Below are 26,128 nucleotides of genomic sequence, written 5' to 3' on the forward strand. Positions count from 1 at the left end.
CAGACGGCAGCTTTCTGAGCGAACCCGGCACCAGCTGAAGCAGCGCCACCGCAACTGCCAGCGCCAGGACAAGCCCTGGGCACTGGGACAGAAGGCGAAGCCTGGCAGCCGGGTTCCTCTCTCTGCACGGTCCTTGGTCCTTGCAGTGGAGCCGGTAGCTCCGGGTTCCCTCCGACTCCCTTTCGCAGCCACTTGGCGGGGTGTGCCAGGACTTGGGTCGCGGCTGGGGAAGAGCCCGGACTGGAGGAAGCGGCGGCCCCCGAGCGAGGGTGTGCAACCAGGACTGGGTAGCAAGCCGAAGGCACTGCGCTGGGAGGCGGCGGCCGGAGCCGCGGGTGCCTCCCCGCTTCGTCGCTTCGCAGGCGGCACCGCCTCCCGGGCCGGGGCTGCTTGGCCGGGTTCTCTGCGTGTTCCCCGGGCCCGGAGCCCGCGCACTATGTGCCCCGCAGCCTTCTGATAGCCGCCCGCCACCGCCTCCGCCGCGATGATCCCCCCGGAACCTCCGCAGCCCCAGCTGCAGCCGCCACCGCCGCCGGCCCCGCCGAACCATGTGGTGACCACCATCGAGAACCTGCCAGCTGAAGGCAGCGGCGGCGGGAGCCTGTCCGCCTCCTCCCGGGCTGGCATGCGCCAGAGGATCCGCAAAGTGCTGAACAGGTGAGCACAGGCGCCCAGCGGGGACGCCGGGGACAGGCGCTATGGGCGCCCAGCCCGAGGTCCCCTCGCCCGATCCGACGTCCCCGAGGTCCTTTGGGACTGGGTCCGGGCCAGGGGAGATCAGTGAGCCAAGGCGAGCTCTCGCTGCGCTCGCAGGGAGGCCGCGGCAGCTTTGTCCTGGCGCCGGGATACCCCGAGTGGCGGGGCTGCAGGCAGGTCCGGGGAGCCAGTTGGGGAGAGGCGGGTTGTTCTACCTGCCCTGTGTGTGTTCACACTCACGCCTCGCATCCGCACGTTGTTTCACTTCCCTTTTCCACTCTTATCCCAGCTTTGCGCTCTGGGGACCCCCCCTCCCCGCCCCGAAATGGCCTGGGCGGAGGCGGGAAGGCGCCGGGCTGTGGTGATGGCGTGGAAGTCACCAACCTCGCGCTGTCTTTCGCTCCGCCCTGGTGGCACCGACTCCCCTCCCCAGGGGCATAGGGTCGTGGTGAGGACCCCCACCTCCACCCCTCCGCCCCCAAACAGAAGGGGAAAACACTTCTGCTTGATGCTTGAGTCGCTGTTCAGACTCTTGGTGGCTTTGGAGCAAGGAAAAGAGGCTAGAGGCCTGGACCAGACCAGAACAAAGTGCAAAATACTGAGGGAAGGGTGTGAGAAGCAGGTGCCTGGTTACTGTACCCCGAAACTGAGCCGGAGGATCGCCCTGGCCTTCACTGCTGGAATCTGCGTAGTGGGTTATCAAGGACAGACATGTTTTAGGATGAAGACTCTGTTCTCTTGAAAGTGGCATCTCCTGTAATACCCTCACTCAAATGTGATGTGAAACGGACTTTTGCCACTTAACTAACTTAAAATGATTGACGAGCTGATGGGGAAAATTCACCTAACCAGCTGTTTGTGTGCTTTTCAATGCTTCTGCAGGGCAACCCATCCAATCGCGTTATTCATACAGGTTTCTGTGTGGTAGCAGAGATTCCCTGATGCACTCACATGGAACTGTTTGGGTCATAAAGCTCCACTGAGAGCATAAATATATGTTGAGAAATAACTTGAAAATATTTTTATTTGGAGAGTGTCGTTGCATACGATCCAAAAATTGCTTGTTAAAACCCAATGTTTATAGTAACTTATTTATAGATGTTTCTGTCTAATATAAGAATTTCACTCTTAAGTGAGACTTGAATTGGCAATAGAAAGTCAGTTTTACCTGGTTATTTGTAGCTTTGGCAAACACATCCTCAAATATCCCACTTAAAAGATGATTTTCAAAGGATGAAAAGGAAAAGAAATAGGGAAGATGGGTTAGTACATATTATATGTCTACCCTGATCTTTATGAACACTTAGAGTTTTTAAATCGCTAACATTTTAAGCATAATATATTCTTAATTATTAAATTATTATTTTTTTCTCACCGAAGTACAAAACACCACTGCAATAGTTCATTTGTTATCATTGAGGTCATAGTGCTGCTGTTCTGCACATAGAATGAATCTTAATGTCCAGAATGATAAAGTTACAGAGGCAGGTTTGAAGGGACTTGGGCATTTACCATTCCTTTGCCTCTGCCTAGCCACAGGGCTGTGGCACAAGCGTTCATCTTCTCTGGTGTTGGGCTCTCCCTTTGTAGAATGTTTAGTGACAGCAGTCTCAATGCCCTATCACAGCATGATTTTGAGAATTAGATAAGACCGAAGGGGGTGGAGTGAGGTATCACTTTGGAAAAGCGAAAGTTCTAGGGATAATTTGTTCAGCCCAGTTGTGTTGCTCAAGACATGTCCATGAGAGCAACACAGGTCAAGAAGGTGAGGTAATGGCTTCACATTGCCTTTTACTGAGTCCTATTTGATCTGTGGCTTGAGCGGCATTAGTTCCTATGGAGAGAGGGGAAACTGAGATTCAGGTTGGGTTGATGACATTTTTTATCTCAAAAATATGTGGAATGGAACCCTAGGATTAAGTCATTTAGACTTAAATGAAAAACAGTTCTTGTTTGTCTCAAACTCTTCAAAAATTTCATCTTTTATGTTATCACAAGTTCCCCTCACCCTTAAAAAGGTAAGGACACGTTATTCTTTTGAAAAAGGACATCTTTAAGGAGACTGAAAACAGCAAGAAAATATTTTAAACATCGTAATGGACTCGTTTTGTTTGCATAATGGACTTGGCTTTTGTGCCAGGATTGCTTCAGCAAGAGGAGCAGAAGCTAGGCTCCCTCCTATGGAAAGAGCTTGAGTAGTGGAGGCAGGTAGTGCTTAGCCATAACTCTTCCTGTTGACCTATCATGGAGTGTAATGGCTATCAAGTCAGCTCATTGGGGCCTATTCATTAGCATCTTTGTTTATTTGCCAAAATCTCAAGATCGACTCCTTTTCTTTCTTTGCCTCTTTTCCCTCCCCTCTCTTCCTAATACTTCTGCTTCCTTCACCAGCATTGCCTATCCATACAGTGTTGTCTGAGGTTCCTTTTCAAGTATCCCTGGCATGCAGCAACTTAGCTTCTAAGAGAGATAGATCCATTCCAAACCCATGAGCTCCAGCCAACGTAAGAGATACCTGTCCAACATTTAGCATTAATATATAGAGTTGGCAGCATTCTGTTGCTGGGAGCTGGTCTAGCAGTCTCTGTTTCCTTACTAGGGAGCAGCTCTAGCCATCTCCTTGGGAATATTTCTGAGAGAGAGGCGGGGGAAATGGGGTGGGGAGCGTCAAACTGTATGATAAGCAAGCCTAGTAAACTGTCTGTTCTTGGTCAGAGCTACCTGTCAACCAGAGAAGGGAATGAAAACATGTCAATTGTCTGTCTATATCCTGTCCACTCAGGGACAGTTAAATAGAGTTAAGATGCTAATTGATACTTAACTAATGATACCACTCTCAGAAATCTTTGAATGAAAATATAATGTCAAAAAATAACAGTCAGTGAACATCCATCTTTCAGAATTGTGCATCAATTTCTTTCTTTAGTGGAGTACCATCTATTGACTTTAAACACCCACAGAGCTAGATTGCTGCATTTTATATGTGAGAATTAGGGCAGCTCACTGATGGTCTAGTCTCCTTCTGAATAGCAATTAGAATATCATATTATATAAGACTTTAGGGAAAGAGGAGGCACTGGATCATTTTTTTAAAAACCAGTTAATAGTATGGGTCTCTACTCAAAATTACTTTTGAGAAAGGATGCAAGAAATAGAAGATGATTCAAATTCTGGACAAATGACTACCCTTTGGTTTTAAAGATGCAAAATTATCCATTGATGTAGATAGATAAAGAAAAATTATGGCAAACTGTTTTTCACTTACTTTTTGTTTTTGTAGAACAACAGTATTTATTATCCTGCCAGAGACAAGCAAGATACAATAAATAGAAAATGCTTCAAGGTCAACAGTTGATAACCCTTCCACAGAAACTGCTGACCAAGTAGATTTCTTTGAAACATACAGGAGTAGGCACTAGTTATATATTAAAGTGCCAAAGAATTTCCTCTGAAACGATTAGTTAGCAAAATGTCCCTTAAAATGATTGCTTTGTACATGTAAGATTTTATTGAACTTTTTCTATTTTGACATCATGAGTTTCCAGTTTTTGATCAATTTTCTTCTCAGTAAAACAGTTATTGGGTTGTGTGGGGGTAATAAAGCTGTCACCGAGTTTCAAATCTTGTAGTAAAGATGTTTAATTATTAGATGAAAGTATTAGTGTTTTAGAACATCCATTCATTTAGAATTAGTTTTCAACTTAGATTTATTTTACTAATTTTCAAGCTTTGGATGTTTTTGAAAACTGTAAACCAAAGAACATTAAGGCAGAAGAATGCAAGAAAATTGGTAGAGAGCTTGCATGAGATCCATGCCAAACCTGAGAAGTTATGATGTAAGAGGGGTCAGCGTGGATACACAATATTTCTGTGTCACAAGGCAAGCAGAATGTTGTTAACTGATGGAATGGTTGCTGAGAAATAAGGCTTTGCGTAAACACTGTATTAGATCCAGCATGAAGACATGGTATAATGTAGATGATCCTTTCTTTTGAAGTTAGAAGGCTTTTTGAGGTTCCATCTCAAGCTTCTTCTTCTAACAGATGTCAAAAAAAAAAAAAAAAAAAAAAAGAGGAAGATCAACTCATAATGAGGATATCAGACAAAAAAATATCCCAAATGGAACTGGGTGATTAAAAACAAACATTTGAAGGATCAGTATAGTAAATAAAGGGTGTCTGAAGGATGCACTTATTTTTAAGTAAAAGGACAAATTAACTTTTAAAATGATCATCTAGGACTTTTGTATTTATGCACTGTGCTTGGGTAAATGTTCAGTAAAGGAATATTTTGCTTGCCTTGGTAAATATGACACATTTTTATCCAAGTAATTAATGTGTAATCAGATAGACATGCATTTGCATAACTGTTCTTTGACTGTTCACTTTGTCAAATCTGGTAACTCCATAGGGCCATCCAAATAGATACCTATTCCCACAATTCACTGCTGCAAGGTGTAGACGCTACAGGTGATTGAGCTGGCCAACCAGGTAACTCTGAAGTTGCTTAATGCAAAGGCTACTATCTTTTTAGGTTGTTATCACCCTGAGTAAAATCCAGAACGTGAATGTTTTACCTTTAGGTTTTAGTTGAGCACTTTTTGTTTGAGTTCAGGCTAATGAGCATTTACTGTACATTGTTCAAACACATTTTTTTTATTGTATGTCTAAGGGAGTATGGCTAAGAAGTTAAACTCCACTTGACATATGGAAAAATCCATAAATATTTGATGATTCTTGACTGTCAAAAACATACATGAGTACATGCTCATTTGTCCTTTGCAATCACTATGTACCAGAAGGTACATATGTGACAACGCAGTATTTTTGGAGTGGAAGACCTCAAAGTCTCACTGGGGGACTTGGCACATGTATTGCTATTGAGAGTGTAATGTTACAGTTCACTATCTGAATTGTCTTACATAATTCCCTACTGGATGCTCCCAAATTTCTAGATCCTGCAACCATGTATAAGTTGTTCAGTGCTGAGGTGTCTGCTTTCTGTTGCCATGATAAACCACTTTGAGCAAAGGCAGCTTAAGGAGGAAGGAGTTTATTTGGCTTACCTGTCCAGGTCACAATCCTTCATTGAGAGAAGTCCTGGCAGGGATTTAAGCAGAATCTGAGACAGAAACCATGGAGGAACTCTGTTTTCTGTCCCACTTACTGACTTATGTTCAGTTAGCTGTCTTACACAGCCTGGGGGCACTGACATAGGGATGATATTGCCCGCAGTGGGCTAGGTCCTCCTGCATCAATTAGCAATCGAGACAATGCCCCATAGAGATGCTCATGGGCCAGTCTGGTTTAGGCACTTCCTCAGCTGAGAATCTCTCTTACCAAGTGACTTTAAATTGTGTCAAGTTGACAATAAAAAGTAACCAGGACAAATATGCAATTCATATTAAACTTCTTGCCAGACATTTTGGACTTACACAGGGGCTACTTGAATGCTAAGAAGATTTTAGGAAATATCAAGAAGGAGAGTAAGAATAAATATGCTTTAAAAATATTTTCTTATGAAAATATCCCATTTCATCAGCATACACATGGGTGTAATTTGTTTCTATACTATTATTTAACATTTAAAGTATTTTTTTGCGTCAAATTTAAATTCTAAACTTTCTCTCAAAAATATTTACCAGTCCACGCATGATTATACAAAAATGCCTTAAATATTATTTTGCAAGTTCTGACATTGTAATTCCTATTGTGTTCCACTTAGATTAATTAGGTGGAACTACTACAATGGAATAAACAATCTGTTTTATGTTATTTTTTGTCATATTGGGGTGAGGGAATGTGCATCCTGTTGTGCATATGGTCAGAGGACAACTTGTGGGGAGTTGGTTCTCTCCTTCCAGCATGTGGATCCTAGGATCTAATTAAGGTTGTCAGTCTTGGCAGCGAGTCCCTTTACCCACTTTGATGCATCTTGAAAACCCTTACTAGATTAAAAAATAAACAAAAAGCTAAACCCAAGAAGTCAAATCATGCTTATTATACTCAGAGTTAGAGTGACAAAGTTCTAATTTGTTGCCATCCTTGCTTCTGGGATAACAGAGTACTCTGCCTGTTGATTAAGTCACCTTCTGTCATCCGTTGCTTCATTTATCCTAGCAGTGTCTCATGTAATGAGTACTTAGTTGGTCTCACTGTATATAGGACTTTGACAGAAGACCGTGGTGAACACATACTAGCAGACTATGGTGGGCTCTAGGTCATTGAAGCAGTGTCTGTTATTAACATAATCTTCCAAAGAGGCAATTCAAACAAAGTAGAAACAAACTTACATCATTTCTCGAGAATAGATTTTTAAATACATTTAGTTATCTTAAAATTTTTATGTGTATGAGTATTCTGTCTGCATGTATGTATGTGCACCACTTAAGTTCCCACTGAGGCTGAAAGAGGGTGCTAGACCCCTTGGAACTGAAGTTTCAGACTGTTGTGAGCCACCAAGTGGGTGCTGGCACTCGAACTAGGGTCTTTTGCAAGAACTGCAAATGCTGTTAACCATTGAACAATCTCTCCAGGCCCTCAGAATTAGATTTTTAAGGGGATCTAATAAAAAAGTTCTTGCCAGTTAGTGATCTTGCCCTTAGCTCTGACACATCCCTTAGCATCCACACAGTCACCTATAGTGTACACAGTGATCTTCAGGATAAAAATCTTTCTTGTTTCTGTTTCCTTTAGGACTTAAAAATAAAACAAGCAAAACAAGAGTAAGAATCAGCTGCTAATGTTCATGTGACTTCACCGTATTAGGAGAAAAAGAACCAGTTTGAATTCCTTCCTGCTGTTGAGTGAACCCATCAAAGGTCATTGCTATATAAACCTAGTAAAAAGGAGTTCTCTAGCTGGGTGTGGTGGTACACCCCTATAGTCCTATCACTGAGGTGGAGGCAGGAGAATTCTGAATCTGAGGCTAGACTGGGTGTTCTAAGCTATGTAGTTCTTGGCTATAAAGCTAGACCTTGTCTAAAACAAACAAACAAACAAACAAACAAACAAACCAAAACTCCCCAAGCCCAACCCCAACCAACAGCTAGAGTTTTCTGAAAATATGAACATGCTGACAGTATACAGGCAACTCTGCTGGAGCTTGGCATATGTGTGTGTTGCAGATAGGAGAGAGTTCAGACATGACAAGACCACGAGGGGTCAATGGGTAGAAGGGCTGGATACTTCGGTACACAACATGATGTAATTAAGTGACACTATTCCAGCTAAACATCAGCATTCATCTAGACAGTGGCTCCAGTTCTTAGGTTTTATGCTATAAAACATACCTTTTACACCACAGGACATTATTACATTATGAGCCTTTCAACTGGTTGCTGCCATCCTTTTCTAGATGGGGAAATACACCTTGCTAACTAAGGGCTTTGTAAGACCACAGAGGAGGGAGACAATGACAGGCTGGGTGCAAAGCAGGAGAGGCTAGGGATGGTATTTGCCCTTGGCATTGAAAGGTAAGTAGGGTAGGGACATGCGTAAGAGCGGAGGGAGAGAAAGGATGACTTGTATGTGGAAGCCAAAGACGAGGGAAGGTATGGAGTGTCCTGTTTAAAGGCATTTCAGGATGAGAAGAATAAAGGGCATGGGAGTGAACTGGGACTAGAATTGTTGGGTGAGGTCCAGATACAAAAAGCCTAAGATGGTAAGTTAGTAGTAAGACATCACTTTATATTGTCATCATCATCATCATCATCATCATCATCATCATCATCATCATCATGTTGTTACTGATTAGAGAAACAAGCTCAGAAATATGTTTCAATATGATAGTCTCAACACACTTACCAGGTCAGAGGACAGTAAAGGAACTGGAGCTGGGGTCCAGTTAGGAGACCGATGCAGCTATTTTGGGGGAAGGAGATGGACATCTACATGTGGAGTGGAAGCAGCTGGGATGGAGAAAAGGGTAGACTCTGGACCAGGTGGGGGAAATGATCAGGAAGTGCCCACCATGGTTGGATCTTAGTGTTTAGTACTGACTTACTTATACTTGATTTGAAAAGCTTTTAGAAGGGGATGATTTCCTCACTAGGGGAGTCTAGGATGCTGAGTGAGCTAGGTAAGCAGTCAGAAAACCACCTCCTACACAGAGCATTGTCTATCGAGTAATGCTGGGCCCCAAACTGTGATCTGAACAGAAAGTAAGAGAAAGCATTCTGTAGCAGTTTGTTCGATAAAGCAGTTTTTTGTTCTAAAATTTGTGGACATTGTCTTGTACCTACTTTTTTTTTGGCATTTCACTTTTCCTATAATTAATTTTTATTGTCCTTTACAAATACATTGCCCACATTGAGTTAAAAAAAAAAAACTCTAATTTTTGCAATGGAAAGCCTTAGAAGTACAGATCCCTGCTGGTTTTCTAACTGGGAGTAACAATGAGTCTGGTATCTAGAAGTGTGTCTGATCACTGAGTGATCACTCACTTAGCTGAGTGAGTAAAGATTCTCACACTGAGCTCATCAGGTATATGCCAGTCATGGCCCTGTGAATCTGCACCTATTAGTTGGTTATGTCGAGCATTATCATTTGGCCTTTAAATGTTCCTCAGAGTCCATGTACTAAAGGTTTGTTCAATAGCATTTAGGGCTAGTGGAGGTTGGTAGAAGAGTGGGACAGAATGGAAGGAAGACAGGTCTTTGGAGACATGTCCCTGAACAGGATATTTCAATGAATTTTCTCTCTTCCCTTCTCTTTGTTTCCCTCCTGCCATGAGGTAAGCAGCTTCATCTGACTGATCCCCTCTCCCATAATGTACTACCATGTGACCATATAATGATGGCTCTGAAACCAGGATCTAAAACACATCTTTTCTTCTCATGTGTTGTTTAGCTGAGTATTTTGTCACAAAGGCAGACATGTAGACAGTAGGGTAAACTGACAATTGATACATTAAGTATCAAGGCCATAGACAAATGGCTTGGGTAATAGTTGGGATTCCTGCCTGAGAGCCTCCTTACCCCCTAGAACATCAGTTCTCACCTTTGGGTCTTGGCCACCACAGATATTAGATATCCTGCATTTCAGATATTTACATTATGATTCATAACAGTAGCAAAATTACAGTTATGAAGTAGCAATGAAATAATTTTATAGTTGAGTGCTGTGGGATAATACTTGAATTTTTCAGGATCCCCATAAGATTACCAGTGCCCCCTATCAGCAGGAAGTAGCCTGGAACATTATGCTCACATTCCCAAATAATGGATTATGGATGTTTGTCTTTGTTTAGGTTGTTGGTTACAAATGGTTATTGGTCATAGTCAATATCGTTCTAAAAGAAGAAAGGGGGATATGATGTAGAAATATAGGATATAGGTATGATGGGATAAAAGAGTAGATTATTGAATCTACTTTTAAAAAGCAACAACTTGCTTAAAATATTTTACATTGCTATGGATTTTAGTTTATTACAAATTTAAAGTTAATTTTGTTATACTGTATGTATATTTTCACTCTTGTTTAAGGTATTATGTTTGTATAGCTCATTTGAAATTGTAATGGATAAATAAGAAATACAGATCAATAATTAGTCTTCTATGATAGTCAAACTTATAGTCATATTAAGTTTTCTAGGTATATATAGATACAATTCAGTTAGGTAGGTAATCGTTAAACACTTCAAAGATCTACAGAATATAGCATTTACAATTTTTTAAAACCTTAGACTTTCTGGACAGTGAGACACATCTGCTCCTGGCAGCACCAATTTACTTCAGAGAGAAAGATGATGGTGGAAGACACTCCTTATGGAGTTTATCTTCTTCTTGGCAAAAATAGCCATTTGGGCAAGAAACTGTTCTTGTCTGGACTGCTTGACAAAATGTTGCGTCTACTGGACATGCATGACCCATAGGAAGGTGACCACTGAACTTTGCAAGGTGAGATAGTCCTTCAGGTTCCTGCTTCACAGAAGAAACTACCAGACATTCTACAGGACACAGAAAAAAGTGACTGAAAGACTCTATGCCTGTGGGCTGAAGATGGATGCTCCAATGTTACAGAGGAACTTTGGATGACCATCCATGCAGGCAGCTGTCTCTGTCATTCTAGATTTTTGGAAGTTGCTTACAGTGCTCTTCATGTTTACTTAGGTAATACTATATGCTTCTGAGGTCTTTGATGTAGTAGAAGACTAGAAAGTTATAATTTTCCTCAGTTATGATAAAAGATGTAAAACTTTAAACTCATAAATATAAGATAGAATATTTTCTTTAATTTTATAAAATACAAATAGACTAGATATTGTAACTGTAATTCTTGTTTGTTATATCTAATTTTACTATGTTAAAGTTAAAACCTTCCTTTTTAATTAAACAGAAAAGGAGAAATGCTGTGGGATAATGCTTTGTATACTTGTTTAATAAAATGATGATTGGCCAGTAGCCAGGCAGGAAGTATAGACAGGATAAGCAGACAAGGAGAATTCTGGGAAGAGGAAGGCAGAGTCAGGTGATGCCAGCCTGCCATCCAGGGAGCAGCATGTAATGACACACAGGTAAAGCCACAGAACATGTGGTGACCAATAGATTAACAGAAATGGGCTGAGTTTAAGTATAAAAGCTAGACAGTAGTTAGCCTGAGCTAATGGCCGAGCAGTTTTAATTAATATAAACCTCTGTGTGTTTACTTGGGTCTGAGTGGCTGCAGGACTGCCTGGACACAGGACTGGGCAGGACACAGAAAAACTTTCAGCTACAGTTGAAGGGGTCACCACAGCATTAAGAACTATATGGTCGCAGCATTAGGAAGGTTGAGAATCACTGCCCTGAAAACTATCTGGAAGTGAGAAAGGGTAGGAGAGCAGCAGCTCGTTTCTGTAGAGTGGGCTGTAAGTGAAGAATACCACCTTACAAGATCTTACAGTCGAGGAGAGAAAGTCTTCAGTCAAAATAACAGAAAGTGGGTCAAAGTTACCTGGAGGCCCACATTTGTGCTTAGATCATTGATACCACTTCACCTTAAGTTCTGGAAAGCTCAGAGTAGATGCTAGTCAGCCATTGAGCAGGTAATTACTAAATCAAAGAAGAGACATGATCTACACATTGGCTGTTCTTTGGGGAACAAGGCATCAAAGGACTCTACTCTTAGGGAGGCTAAATTCTAGTAGGTGGAGGCAGGAAATAAACAACCACATCCCGATGATACCCAGGAATGCTAACACGAGGCATAGAATTGAAGTAGGGTGACATGACAAGAGCGGTAGTGGACTTTTAACATGGGTGGTCAAAGAGGTCTTTCTCTGGTGACATGGGCTCTAATCAGAATGACTAAAGGAACTAGTCACTGGAGGCATAGAAGGAAGGAAGGATATTCTAGGTGGATTTGATGAGATAAACAAGTGTAATGAGCTTAACGAAAAGAAGACTGGAGTACAAGAATTGGGCCAGTGAGAAAAAGACAAGAGAAACAGGCAGTGCCATTTTTAAGTGGGATGGAGAACAGGTGAGAGATTCTAAACAGAATGGGTATTGGGTCAAGTTGGACAAAGTCATGTAGGCTGCTGTTGGAGAATGGATTGGAGGGGAAGGCTATGGTGTGGAGGATTGGGAGCTGTCGGGAGCTGACCTGGGCAAGGGCAATGGCGATGGGGAGAAGTGGATACCTTTGGAATGATTTGCTTCAGGCAATGGAGCCTTTCAGTTGGCTGAATGATCTTACAGGGTTGCTAAGGGAAAGGAATACCTAAAAATCCCAGCTTTGGGGACTTAAGCAATTCAGTGGGGATAGTGCCATCTTGACAGCAGAGAAAGGCAGGTGGAGGAACATGGATAGGAAACCAGAGTTAACTTCTTCCAAGTTGAGTTAGGGATGTCTAGTGGGAATGCCAAATGAAAGCTGAAATTCTGGGCAGAAATGAATACTTAGAACTTTGGATTTAGGAATCTTGGCCAGGTCTTCTTGGAGGTAGTGTGTGGAAATAGGTAGAGAGGGGTCCTGAGAATGAACTGGAGAGAATACCAACTTTCAGAGAGAAAAGGGGGACCCAGCCGAGGTGAGAAAAGGAGTCAAAAGTAGGAAGCGGACCAGGGGGAGTATGATGTCCTCACACTAGGAAAAGGCATTTCCAGAGGAAGGCAGTAGGGACATGCATTGTGATGAGACTCCCTAAAGAGCAGGCAGAGACCTCACTAATGGTTTGGCAACATAGAAGACCCCAGGGGCTATGTTTTATTTTTCTATTGCTTTGAAGAGACACCATGACCACAGTATCTCTTATAAAGGAAAGTATTTAATTGGGGCTGGCTTACAGTTTCAGAGGCTTGGTTCATTGTCATCACAGCAGGGAACATGGAGGCATGCAGGCAGACATGATGCTGGAGAGGTAGCTAAGAGTACTACATCTGGATTGGCAGGCAGCAGGAAGAGAGAGTACCACATTGGGTCTGGCTTGAGCATCTGAGACCTCAAAGCTCACCCCCCCCACTTCCTCCAACAAAGCCACACCTACTCCAACAAGGCCACACCTCCTAATAGTGCCACTCTCTATGGAGATAATTTTTATTCAAATTACTACAGGCTGTGACAGTGCAGGATCAAAAGACTGATGCTGACAGAAACTTGATTGGATTGGTTGGGGAGAAGTGACAGAGTAGAACTGTTGAGAAGTTTTGCCTTTAAGGGGGGGGTACTTTCAAATGATGGGTCTTTGTGCTTGGGGCAATGGCTGCTGGAGAAGGAAACTGTAAGGAGGGTCATGAAGGCGTCTAGAGAAGGCCCAGGGAGGGCTAAGCCTGAGAAGAGGGAGCCTACTCTCCCAGGCTCAAGGGTGTGCTGGGAAATGCATGCACTGGAAAAAGCCCCTTTGGTAGATTTCGTGGTGGGAATGAGAGGCAGTGTCTGTCAGGTGGCTTCTCTGCTGGGGAACTCCAAGGCGAAGATTTCAGTTGTGAATGGAAGGTGCCAGGTGCTGGGGGAAAGGGTGGAGGATGTTTGTACAGAGACAAGTGGGAGAGTGGGAAAGGAAGCAGACTGAAATGTTATGTGTAAATGTGACATTTGTGGTTGGGATGGTGTGTGTGTGTGTGTGTGTGTGTGTGTGTGTGTGTGTGTGGTGGTAGGCCTAACGAAGGCACTATTATTTAGAATCTGCCTTGAAAGAAAGAGAATTTACCTAAGTCAGAACCCAAGTAAATTCAGGTGTAAAGTGGGGGCACTGTGCGACCTTAACAGGGGAAGATCCTGATTTAAATTTGGGAGTGGGGGAGAGAGAAGAGGAAAGCAAAGGAATTTATATGGTCACTCGAAGGTTGGTGCCCGGATCGCTGTGTCCCCCTGAGAAGGAGATATCTTTTCTCTCAGGCTTGTGGGGGGCTTCAATCTTCTCAGGGGTAGGCCAGTTAAAATAATTCTGGCTCGTTTCCCATTGGATGTTTGGGGTTCCAAAATGAAATAACACCAGGGGGAGGAAGGCTTGGACAGCTGCCAAGTGCTCCACAGTGGCGATCCTGGCCCCAGACTTAAGAAGGAACTTAAGTAGCTGTGCTCTGTCACCAAGGCTGTGCTACACGGTGACCTGGCCCTTCAGCACACACAGCCATGACTCTGCCCCCTTGGTATGCCTGAGCGTTGTCTGAAGGGAAACCACCTACTTATGAACACGGCAAGGCACTAGTCTGTTTATTATTATTATTATTATTATTATTATTATTATTATTATTATTAATTTCTTCTGGCAAATACATTTTTTTCTTCCTTTTTAAACAGAAAGCCTCTCCCGGGAGTCTTTCATGTGCACCGGGCATGAGGTACCCTGTCTGCTGTCGGAGCCGGGGCTTTGGCTGCGCCTGTGGTTTGCACAGGCAGGTTTGACAGGCGTCAGGAAGGGGTTAGTACCTCTTGAACCCAGCGGGTTTCCCACTGAGGGAAGGCCTAAAGGGAGTGGGCTGCCCTAGACAGAGCAGGCTCTGAGCGGAAGGGACGGAGCTGCTTTAATATGCTAATGAGGGAAGCCCAGATGCGGGGCGATCACTGCAGCTCTTTGTGAGATGCTCTGGCTGGCTGCAGCCTCTGTCCCCGCGTGGAGGCCGCTGCGGGCCGGGGAAACACTGCGTTCTCTGAGCGCTCCTCTCTCCTCTCCGCAGTCCTCCCTGGCAGAGCATCCCGTGGGCGGGCTACGGCTGTGGACCCCGCGAGGACCAGAGCATGGGCATTGGGGCATGCAGGATTGCAGCGCAATGGTTGGATCTGGACAGTGCGGGGGTGCCATGAACAGGGAGGATGTTTGTGGCCTCACAGGATGGACTCTTTGCCCTCGAAAACTGCCAAGCGTTGTGTGTGTTTAAGCTGAAAGGGTTTGAGGATGCAAGTCAGCGTTTACTATTGGGTTGAGTCAGTAGCTTTCTCGTGAAGCAACCAGCCAAGCAGCACCATCCCAGTGAGCTCTGGGGGAAAACACATGCTTTGATTATTTTTCCCGGGATAGGAAGGGTTTCGAGTACCCACCAGGAAAAAGGGGCCAGTGAAGGTGTCTTGAAGTAGTTAGTGTCTGCATGGCAAGAACTTGGGATATCCAAGACTGGGTTTAGTGAGTCATCTGCTAGCAGTGAGAGATGGGGAAGGCATTACCAGCCACCCCTAACTGCTGCCGCCAGATTTCACCATAAAATCCATCCAGGATGATATTATTATCTCTGGAAGTATGAGTTCCCAGATGAGATGCACAAGTGGAAATTATCAAGCCATAGTATCTTAACGTGTGTGTGTGTGTGTGTGTGTGTGTGTGTGTGTGTGTGTGTGTGTGTGTAGGACAGGGGTCAGAGGTCAATGTCAGCTGTCTTCCTCAGTTTTCCCCACCTTATTTTTCATTTAACAATTTTGAGAATCACACATGTAAGTGCTGTATTTACATCATTTCTAGCCCTCCAACTCTTCCTATGTCCCTCACTCCCATTCAACGTCATGACCCATTAATATACATGTGTGCCACTGAGTCCGTTTAGTATCACCCAAATGTACCTGTATTTAGGGCTTGGACACCTACTAGGGGACTCATCCAAGGAGAAGATGGATTTTTCCCCTGTCTTTCTCAAGAGCCAATGGTTGCCTGAAGCTCTTCATCTAGGTGTAGGGCCTTGTGAAATTTCCCCATCTCTTTTGGCATATCAAGTGGTGATTTTATTACGCAGGTCTTGTGCAGGCAACTATAGTGTGGAGATTCTACAGGTGCAGCTTCCAGTCATGTCCAGAAGACACTATCTTGAAACAGACAACCTGGTCCGTGGAAGGTTTCCCCCTCTTCCTCCTTCCACGATGCTCTCTGATCTCTCAGGTGTAGGGTTGCACCGTCAATGTAGCAAGTTAGTTTAGGAACTCCATGACTACTTACATTCTCTACATTTTGACCAGTTGAAGCTCTGTAATAGTCTCCATCTATTGCAAAATGAGGCTTCTGTGATGAGGGGGTGGAGCTGTAATTACTGTGGGTACAGGGATAAATATTTAGATTATGTTGTTTTAGGAAAATGGCAGTATATGTTCTCCTCTAGAGTCTCCGACTTCTCCAGCCATTAGTAGTTGGCTAGTTTACAGTACCAAACATGAAGTCCGTACTCTTAAGCAAGCCTTATGTCCAGCTAGACACCTGTTGATCATCGCCAAGATGTAAGTGCCACTATTGCACCATTAGGAACATCTTGCCAGGCCAGTCATGGCTATGGTTTGTAAACATTACTGCTGGGTAGGGCTACCAGCTTCTTTTCTTCCTTGGGAGCTTGCACAAACACCTTTGGACACTCTTAGAGTCCTCACAGAGGAGGCTTCTAGGTCAGTTCCAGCTTCATCCCTCTAAGTCCTGTGTGCAAAGTGTATGGAGTCTTTAGCAATAGGGTCCCACTTTCAAGCTCTGAGAGGCAATCAAATGAAATGTCAATAGTCTATATTGTTTGGGGGGTCTCTGGGACCCCTGTGATCAACAACTTGAAGGGAAGTTTCTCATGCCTGGCATTGGGGGTTTGTTAGGTAATCTTTGGCTCTTGAGGGGAGCATTATCATCCCGTGTGGTATAATTCTACTTAAAATTTTTATATATGCATACATGTATGTACTATATATATAGTCTCTATACACTTAAAATATATAATTTTTAAAATTATATATACACATACAAATATATTATGTATGTATTTTAAGTAAGCTTATAAAATAATGTTTCCCTGTGGCTTTTTCAGACACCAATAGTGTTATTTATCTCTTCATCCTCCCCCTCCCTTTTGGTTAGTCTTCTTCCACACTTAGACTATGTCCCCTATTTTTTTTTGAGACACAATATCTCTATGAATGCAGCTAGCCCCAGGGGTCCTCTGTTCTTATCTCACTACCTTGGGATGACTGGTGCTCACTGCAATGGCTGACTTTCTTACATGGTCCTGGGGATTGGACTCAGGTACTCATGGTCCTTAATAAGCTGTAAGTCTTTCCCTTTTTGTCTTCTATTGAATTTTTCCTTTTGAATTCTTCTGGGGATATTAAAATATTTATGTAAACACTGTGTGCTGTATACTATTTCCCAAATAATACTTACTAGATGTTATTTATAATGGGTCTTTGCTTGTCAACACCTCTCTCTCTCTCTCTCTCTCTCTGTGTGTGTGTGTGTGTGTGTCTTGCTCTGCTTTTTCTGTCTCTCATTTGGCCCACACTCATAGGCAGACAGGTGGTTTTCTGTGTAGAGTAATTTATCCTTCTTATTTGATGCTAACACCCAAATCTTCTAAACCTTCCTCACACCCAGGTTAAGTTCAGAATTAGTTTTAAAGGAATGTTTTATTTTCAATGTGTTTTGTTACCACATCTTTGAACATAAAAATATTGAGTGTGGGCCATATGAGAGACAGAAAAAGCAGAAAAATATCACCATCACACTAACTCTAACTAACTGTGTGACCTAATCTATAAAACAGCCCCCCCACCCCCTCCCAAGCTGTTTCCCTCTCTGAGTACAGTGGTTTGGCTTTAAACCTTCTTTGTCTTTTTCCTTTGATTGTAGCAGGTTGAATGATTTTACATTTTCCAGGCAACATTCGTGTCTTTTGAAAATTAAAATGCTGCTTCTCCTTTCCTTGATGCTTTCTGTTATTTCCCACTGCTAATGGGAATACATGGCTTTCCCTAGTTAAAGCTGGGTCCTACCATACCTAAAAATGTATAAGCCTGTTTGCCCTCATTTTAGATAATTGATTGCTTTCAACTCCAATGCTGACAAATGGACTCAATTATTTCCTGTATGAGCAAACCTTTCGTAGATGCACGGTTAGTTGCAACTTGAGAATATATCTTCCAGAATAACAGAAGAAAAGTATCATGTGATATTAGATATTAGAGCAAAGGGTATCACATTGCTCTTAGTAGGGTATCCTGTTGCTCTATGTATTTTAGGAGAAAACAGCAATTATGAAAAGTTTGTATATAAATAGGCATAAACATCCAATGGACCAGGGTACTGGGCTTTCAACATGTTAGGCAGGTTCTTAAACTTCTTCTGCTGGCAACCATTTTGCTGTTGGGGAATTATTCTGAGACCCAGGTTTATAGGTATCTAAAGTATAAACCAAATCCTACTGATAACAAACCACAAAAAACTTATTTTAAAACAATTCTTTGATATACATGTAATTTTTACATTTGTTAAAAGATTAAAGAAAATTTGAATACTGATGAGATGGATGCACTTGTTTATTCTTACATAAAGAATTAAATCTTGACTGATTATTAGATGCTGTCAGCCATAGAACATCATCAAAATATAATGAAAAAAGAGGCCATGACTTTGAATGAGAGGAAGGAGGTATATATGGGAGGAAAGGGGTGTGAGTATGTGTGTGTGTGTGTGTGTGTGTGTGTGTGTGTGTGTATGTGTGTGTGAACAATGTAATTATATTATGATCTCAAAAAATAAAGAAAACAATTACAAAACCTTGCAATTCATAGCCTACAATAATCTTGATTATGAACCAGTCTTTTTCAAACTGTGGTGGTTGGTGCTTTATGGTGTGACAGCATACACATTGCAAAGCGCACGTTTGTGTATTCAGAACCAAAACACCACAGTGAAGTTGCTGGATGCAACACTGGCAAGTTTCCAGAAACACCTGATCCATTCTGCATTTGGTTTTGAGCGGTTAATATTTAGTCACTGCATATTAAGGAACCTCTTGTTGTTTCCAATATTTTTGTGACTTCCACACTTAGTCTTATAACCTTCAGTGCAGCTGTGACCCACAGTTTAAGAAACTGTGTTTTAAACTATGGATTGAGTGAACTAAGATGACAACCACTCAAGTAACCTCATTTGGCTTTAACATTTTGGGCATCAGAGCAGTGCCAGATGTGGCTAACTGCAGATGTTTTTTCTTTCCCTCTTTCCAGTCACTGTTGTATTACCAAAGCACGATTTTCATCCCAGTATGGAGTGACAGACATTTGCTTTATATTATTAGAACGATCGCTTTATTTCAAAAAGAGTTATGAAGTCATTTGGCTTACATACTTGATGTCATTTGTATTGCCTCGATGTGGGGTTGAACGAAGCAGTTTCGATAGCTGCTGTAAGCAATAAGCCTATAAATGTTGGGTGCTGACTCAGCTTGAGCCTGTCTGCAGGAGAAGATGATTAACTTCAGGAGAAGCTGGCGTCAGCAAGAAGAAATAACAGCCATGCATTCAAAGAAATATGAAGTATTTACATGTGACATTTCAGGAACCATCTCATGGAGGGAAGCCTAGCTATGCTAGGAGCAAGTAAGTATATTCTCTCCCATCTAATACTGGTATTAGAAAGTTTATTACCTAAAAATCTCTTACCCGGTCTCTTATCCAATACATTCATCTCACCTGAGATGGCTGATAAAAGCCAAGTATTCCACAGACTCCTTGGCCAAGAAATTGTCCTTGGTCTTGGGATAGGCAAGGATTAAGGTTGACCTGAACATATTGAAGGGATCTTATTTCTGATGATAGAGGAATAAGCATCCTTTCTTTTTGTTGAGAGTGATAAAGGAAACAGATCTCCTGCTACTTGCCACCTTATGTCTGTGAAAGAAACCCAAGGACATTTTAGGATGTCACTGATGCTAAGGATAGAGGAATAGCGAGATGTTACGTGCCTTGACTGTCATACCATGTGCTTGAAGCTTGCTTTGTGTCCTGGCTTTCAGTATGTGGGATAATTAATATCTCTTTAAAGCTAATTTGAGCTGAGACATACAATGTTATTTCTCTATTTATTTAAAGATTTCTTTATGTAGTCTAGACTGGCCTCAACCTAGCAATCCTCCTGCCTCCTGAGTGCTGGAATCACAGGTACCAAGACCATTTGGGTTAGGATCTATTTAGCTTTCGGCTGTAAGCATCGCTAACTGTTGTACCTCTTTCATTGTCCTTGAATCTGAAGACCTCCTTTGGATACCATTCAGACCTTTCCTTTTCCTTCAGTCTGGATGCCTCAGCCAAAAGAGAACAGGAGCAGAATGATGATGTGGATGGTCTGGTTTAGTCTGTTCTGTAGACGGGTGGTTTGCCCAAGATGTTCCACTGTGGGTAGATTCTTGTGACCAGGAGATGCCATAGAAATGCATTCTAGTCTGCAGCATCTGAGAAAATCTATAGCTAGTCTGAATTTAGAAAGTTATATGGAGGCTATTAGAATACTATCTCATCCATTTATTCATTTGATAAGCATTTATTCTGAGCTTTCTTTATGTGAGGCTGGTACAAGCCATGGGTATATGAAAGGATTCAGACAATACAAAGGAAACCCAAGAAAACATCAAATAAAAAAGGCTGGGGAAAGCATCTGGTAGCTTAAAAATTAGAGACAGAAGAAGGCATGAGCAGAATAAATGGAGAGTATGTTTTTGTGAGTGGGCGGGTGGTGCTGAAGGTTACATGAAGAAGTGTTTTATGTAGAAGCAACATGTCAGAGTCCTGAGTAGTTGAAGTCTTGTTCTACTCAGGAAAATAAAAATAGGTTTAGTAGGCTACATCCGTGTATGAGAGGGAGTGGCCAGAGGCTGGAGGCACAGGTTGGGACCAGGTCATGCAGGGCTTTAAAATTGTTGTATGTTCTTTGCTCTGAGTGCTGACCAGTGCTGGAGACTCTAAACAGAAAGGTAATATGTCAATAAGATCTAGGTGTCTGCAGTCTAAACGACGAATTTTAGTAGAGCAAGGCTGATTGCAAGCGTTGTAGGTAGGCAACAGTTTTGGAAGAGAAATGCAGAGCTCTGAGGGCCTTTTAATTCCCTTTCTTTGGAAGCATGGTCTTTGTTTGTAATTACCACATAAGACGAAGTCCTTTGAGCCAGGTCTGATGGTGGTCAACATTTGATTTTGCTTACTGTAGCAACCTTATGACTCTCAGCAAATTATCTTAAATCTTCTAACGCTTTTGTTTCATCATCTGTGAAATTAGAATAAGGACACCTACCTCATAAGGAGATTGAAAGGGATTAAATAAGATAGTTTTAATTCTTGGCACCAGGCCCGAAATACATTAGCCGTTATAATTATTAATGTTCTTGAGAGTAACATACAGCTTTGGAAGAGGCCCAAGAATAATGACAGAAGAGCTTCCCTGTTCTTTCATAGTCTCGGAGTTGAGATTCACTTGGAAGTGTCAAGACAAGTGTTAAGTGTGGTGCCATCAAGTTTTGTATGGAAGGAGGACTTGGAATTATTGTGTTGGCAACACATTTCTAACCTTCGCTCCCAAAAGAAGAAGTATAAATCAGAGGAAAACATGGTAAATAGAAGATGTGCCAATTTGGGGGTGACAAGAAGGGCTGTTGACTTCACAGGACAGGCTGAAAAGCTGTATATCTAGGAGATAGATGTTGGGGGCAGGGCTACCAAGAATGCTAAGATTTCACCGTAGTGTGAACATTCAGCAGAGATGCACCTGGAAATCCTAGATGAATGCAGATGCATTCTTTTAAGGTAAGGATCTCTCTCTCTCTCTCTCTCTCTCTCTCTCTCTCTCTCTCTCTCTCTCTCTCTCTCTCTCTCTCTCTCACACACACACACACACACACACACCACCTGCAGTAGTGCCTGCCAGATGGTAGATACTGCAGTCAACAATACCGCCCAAATAAATGGTTGGATATACATGTGATGGGGAGATGGGTCAGGATTTCTACCTGGGGCATAGACATTTGTTGGGTAGGGTCCCCTCCATTTACTGCCTACAAAGCAGCCCTTGTATTTTCCATTGCAGCCATTAGACAAACTAATGAGAGAAGCTAATCGATAGCTGGTGAACTGATTCATGGAAATAGATTTCTTAGGCCACAGTTTGAAAGAAAAGCACGGATTCTTTCCTTGGGCTGCCTGAGCTATTTTTAGTGAGCAGATGTTGCAGCTTTCACAAAACCTTTGGCAGGGTTTCCTTCTACGCTCATTTCACCCTAAATATGTAGCGTTCATCACTTCCATTCCCAAAACATGCTACTTTGTGAATGTTTTCTGAGTAGATCAGGGCATTGTGGGAAAGAGTAGTTAAGAAAAAAATGAATTGCTTAGCATGTTCATATTCAACCTGACCTCATAGTACATGTGTGATAAACAAGATTGAACAGAGAAGTAATGTGGAGAGTGTGAGTGGAGGGAGAAGATGGCTGGGAACACCACTCCTGGCTGAACCTAGAAGAAATCTCTCTGCATTCTCAGCAATAATGTGCAGGTTTTGGATTCTTCAGTGTGAATCAATTTCTATTCCCAGAGCCTGGGAGTATAATTTTAGCTGCCAATACCTATTAGTTACGGAAGGGCCAATCAGTTTTCTTTGTGCGTTGCTTATAAACAAATAAATCTCTAGATCAATTGATGGAAACGCAGCAACTTAGTGTTTTGAAAAAAAAAAAACAAAGAAAAGAAAAGAAATGGTCCTTAGACAATATCATCATTTATACAGTTCTGAGATGAGTACTATACCATCAGAATGGTTATTTCCAATGAAAACAAACCATGTATTAGGTCTATGTTAGAAGTTGGCAACACGTTAGGTGAGTTAACTTTTTCACTGTTCCTATGGTCCAGTGTGAAATGTTGGTCTTGGGATTTGGGTAAAGAAAGCTTGGAGGTTTCTAGATTCTTGAAGAACGGTTCTAGATATCAACCAGACATACTGTGGCTTACTTCAGTTGTGTTTTACATGGTCTGCAGTTATGGATCATGTTCTGACCTGTCCTGCAAAGGGGTTGGGGTAAAGGTACATAGTTAGGATGTTCTTATTAGTCAGGGTTCTCCAGAAAAACAGAATCAACAGGATCCATTTATACAAAAATAATACACAAATTTATGAATGTAACATATATGGACATAGATACATATTCAAACATACACATGTAAACACGCATACACAAAGATCTAATTTTAGAAGCTGGGTTGTATTATGGATTGGAGCTAGCAAGTCTGCAATTTGTAGTTGAGGTTAAATCTGCATGCTGGAACTCAAGCACAGTTTCTAAGTTATAATTTAGACTTTTAAAGTCTTCAATGATTAGATGAGACTCAACCACTTTATTAAGGTAATCTGTTCAAGTCAATTAATTTTAAATGTTAATCACATCTATGCCATACCTACATAGCAAAATTTACTCTAAGGCTTGCTTGACCAAACAATGAGGTGCCAAGGCCTAGAGCTACATTGATACATAAAATTAAGCTACACAGTGACGATAACAATAATAATGATGTCAACTCTCAGACTCTATTGGAATTACCATGCATATATCAGTAACTGCCAAAGCCTTTGCATGTACTATCTTCTTTGATCTTTGCAAGCCTTTGTTTTCATTTTCAAGATGAAGACACTGAGTCAGAAAGGTCTGCTCAATAGGCCAAACTTGCATAGGTCTTGAGTGGCATGTCCAGAACTTGAACCTATTTGATTCTAAGCCAGTGTTTTTGTATAGGATTGTATAGAGTAGATGTTAATCATTACCACTTTATTTTCCCCATATGATAGAAGCCTCTCTCAAGCTTGAGAGAAAAAGCCATGCCATTCATTGACTGACTTTTGTTTTCCAGACATCCAAGGTCAGGGGATTCAAGGGTTAAAAGGACATAGTTGTTGTACACCTTGCCTCTACTTCTTTCCTTTAGGTGTGATTCTGCAGGCAGAGGAGCACTCTCTGTGAAGAAGGCAGCATTCAACAAGTGCATGAGAAAGGTGTTTTATTCTTCTCAGCCTTAGTGCAATTCTAGCAAATGACTTTGGCCTTGTTTGAGTTATGTGCTAGCCCTAGGTCTAAGACCTGTAGTCCTATGTTTGGTACTACATGGGCTTAGGTCTAAGTTTAGTTTGGAAGCCAGGATATCACAATGGAAGGCATGCTAAAACAGATGGAGTGGGGGGTGATGTAACGCTATCACTCCCCTTACTATTTTTGCCATTCTGTGCAGACACACCGCTGGGAGGGAATGAATACACCTATGACTGAACTTGGCTGTGACAGTTTCACATTTCTCAAATGGTTAGAAGTAGCCTGAAACCATTTTGTAAGAATATTGCTTTTGGTAGTGTAGGATGGTTGAAAGGATAGCCTTAAATTATTTAGAATTTAAATACACATTTAAAAGATTTTTCCTCTGACTCAAAGCACAGGACCTTAGAGGACTTCTTCCATAAACCTTAACATTACATTAGCTTCCCAGTAGGTGCTTAAAGAGCAAAAGCTGTCTTAAGGCAGGTAATGGTTCTAAATAATGTTCCTATCACATTGTCCTTTCTAACTTTTGATCAAAATGATCTCAAAATACAATTGCTTATGGCAACTTACGTTCCTACTGGAGTGTGAACTACGAGAGTGGGGAGGGCAGAGGCCGGCCTGCTCTTCCTGGCTCGCTACAGTTCCTAGCATAGCTTTCTATCATCATGAGTGAGGGGAAAGTGTTTTTGAGGAAGCGAATGAGTCTGAGTCATAGAGTGAAACAATCCATTGTATGTAGTAGCACTTGAAGTCTTCCAGGGTAATTCTCTGCAGGACTGTGCATAGGGCAAGGCCAAGGGTCAGACACTGCGGCGAGCTCCTCCGCCAGCGAGGAAGAACGACCACCACTCGAAGATTCTTCTCAGATCACACTTTATTGGAGCGCCTCTTGATTAAGGGAGAGCGGGAGGTGAGGGGCCCTAGGACTAAAATGCCGCTGCTTATATAAGGAATCAGGCAAACGTGCCGTACTGTGATTGGGTCCCGCCAGAATGCAAGCATGGGGAACCACGGGATAGGCTGAGGACATAAGGTCGATTACCATACCCGTGCATGTGCAGGTCACAGGACACGCAGTCCCGAGAGCATAGCCAAATATGGAGTTGTTTACAGCTAGGCTACCAGGAAGCCAGCACCATCTTTGAATGGCGGCTCCCTACAAGACACTCCTTTTACATTTTGACCTTTTAGGTCTATACCCTCAAATATGAAATGGGGATTGAATTAGTATCTACCCCACAGAGATGCTATGAGAGCATATTTTTAATCCCTAGCCCATTGTTTAGGGTTTAAAACATTACCTATTATGCTTATTGCTATTTGGTTGATCTTGACACTGAGATTTCACCAGGACTTATTTAAACTAAGCAAGGACTTGCCTTAGTTTTGTTTAGAATTGTGCTCCTATTATATACCAGAACTTAGATTTATTCTTGATGGAATTGCAGAAGTGGAAACATGTCTTTTAGAAAACAGGTTGCTTCTTTTTGTTTTTGTTAAAATCACATTAATATGTATCTCCTGAAAGCTGTTACAAGAAATGAAGATAATAGTGTGTGGGTGAAAGTTGCCTAAGGATCCCCGTTTCGGGCATGACAAAGCTGCTGCTGACTCATCTTGATGATTCCCCAAAGACAGTTTTCAATTTGCTCCATCTATTTTTACCGTGAACACGGCCTGTTTCTCTCTATGCTACGCTCACGGTCGACTAACGGTACAAACTGTGTCACGTCCGTTCTCTTACATCTTTGTTACTTCGTGTGTTGTTTGATGATTTTCATATTCGAAATGCATTCAAGCACTCATAGACATTCCTCCACTCCTCACACAGATTGTAACTCATTGGATGAGGTAGAGGAAGGTAGAGTGGAATGTGTCTAGAGTTCTTCGAATTCACTCTGAACTTCTAGGAACAGTAGGACTGTAACAGCCCACAGAGACGTCTCTAGCCCTTCTCATACAATACCAAGAAGGTGCTGCAGCCAGGGATTGTTGCTACTTGTTTCTGTTGCCTGCCTGATTGATTAGAGTGCTGGGAACCAAACCCAGGGCCTTGTGCATACTAGACAAATATTCTACCATCAAGCTACAAGACAAATATTCTACCATCAAGCTACATTCCCAGTCTTTGGCATTTTGGGACAGTCTAGTTTCCCTATGTAGTGTAACACAACTTCCAAGTTACAAGTCTCCCTTTTCTGACTC

At 42.2% G+C, this 26,128-nt stretch overlaps 1 protein-coding gene across 1 annotated transcript in view; it reads left to right on the forward strand.

Annotated features, from left to right (window-relative positions):
• Positions 1 to 484: 484 nt before the first annotated feature.
• The window catches only part of Slc35f1 (solute carrier family 35 member F1), a 413,434-nt gene continuing 387,790 nt past the window's right edge, over positions 485 to 26,128 (forward strand). The window contains exon 1 of the mRNA XM_042262095.2: positions 485 to 657. Coding sequence (XP_042118029.1) covers positions 485 to 657 — 173 coding nt within the window. The remainder of the gene's footprint in view (positions 658 to 26,128) is intronic.

This window comes from Peromyscus maniculatus, chromosome 16 (genome assembly GCF_049852395.1).
Source record: "Peromyscus maniculatus bairdii isolate BWxNUB_F1_BW_parent chromosome 16, HU_Pman_BW_mat_3.1, whole genome shotgun sequence".
NCBI classification, from domain to species: domain Eukaryota; kingdom Metazoa; phylum Chordata; class Mammalia; order Rodentia; family Cricetidae; genus Peromyscus; species Peromyscus maniculatus.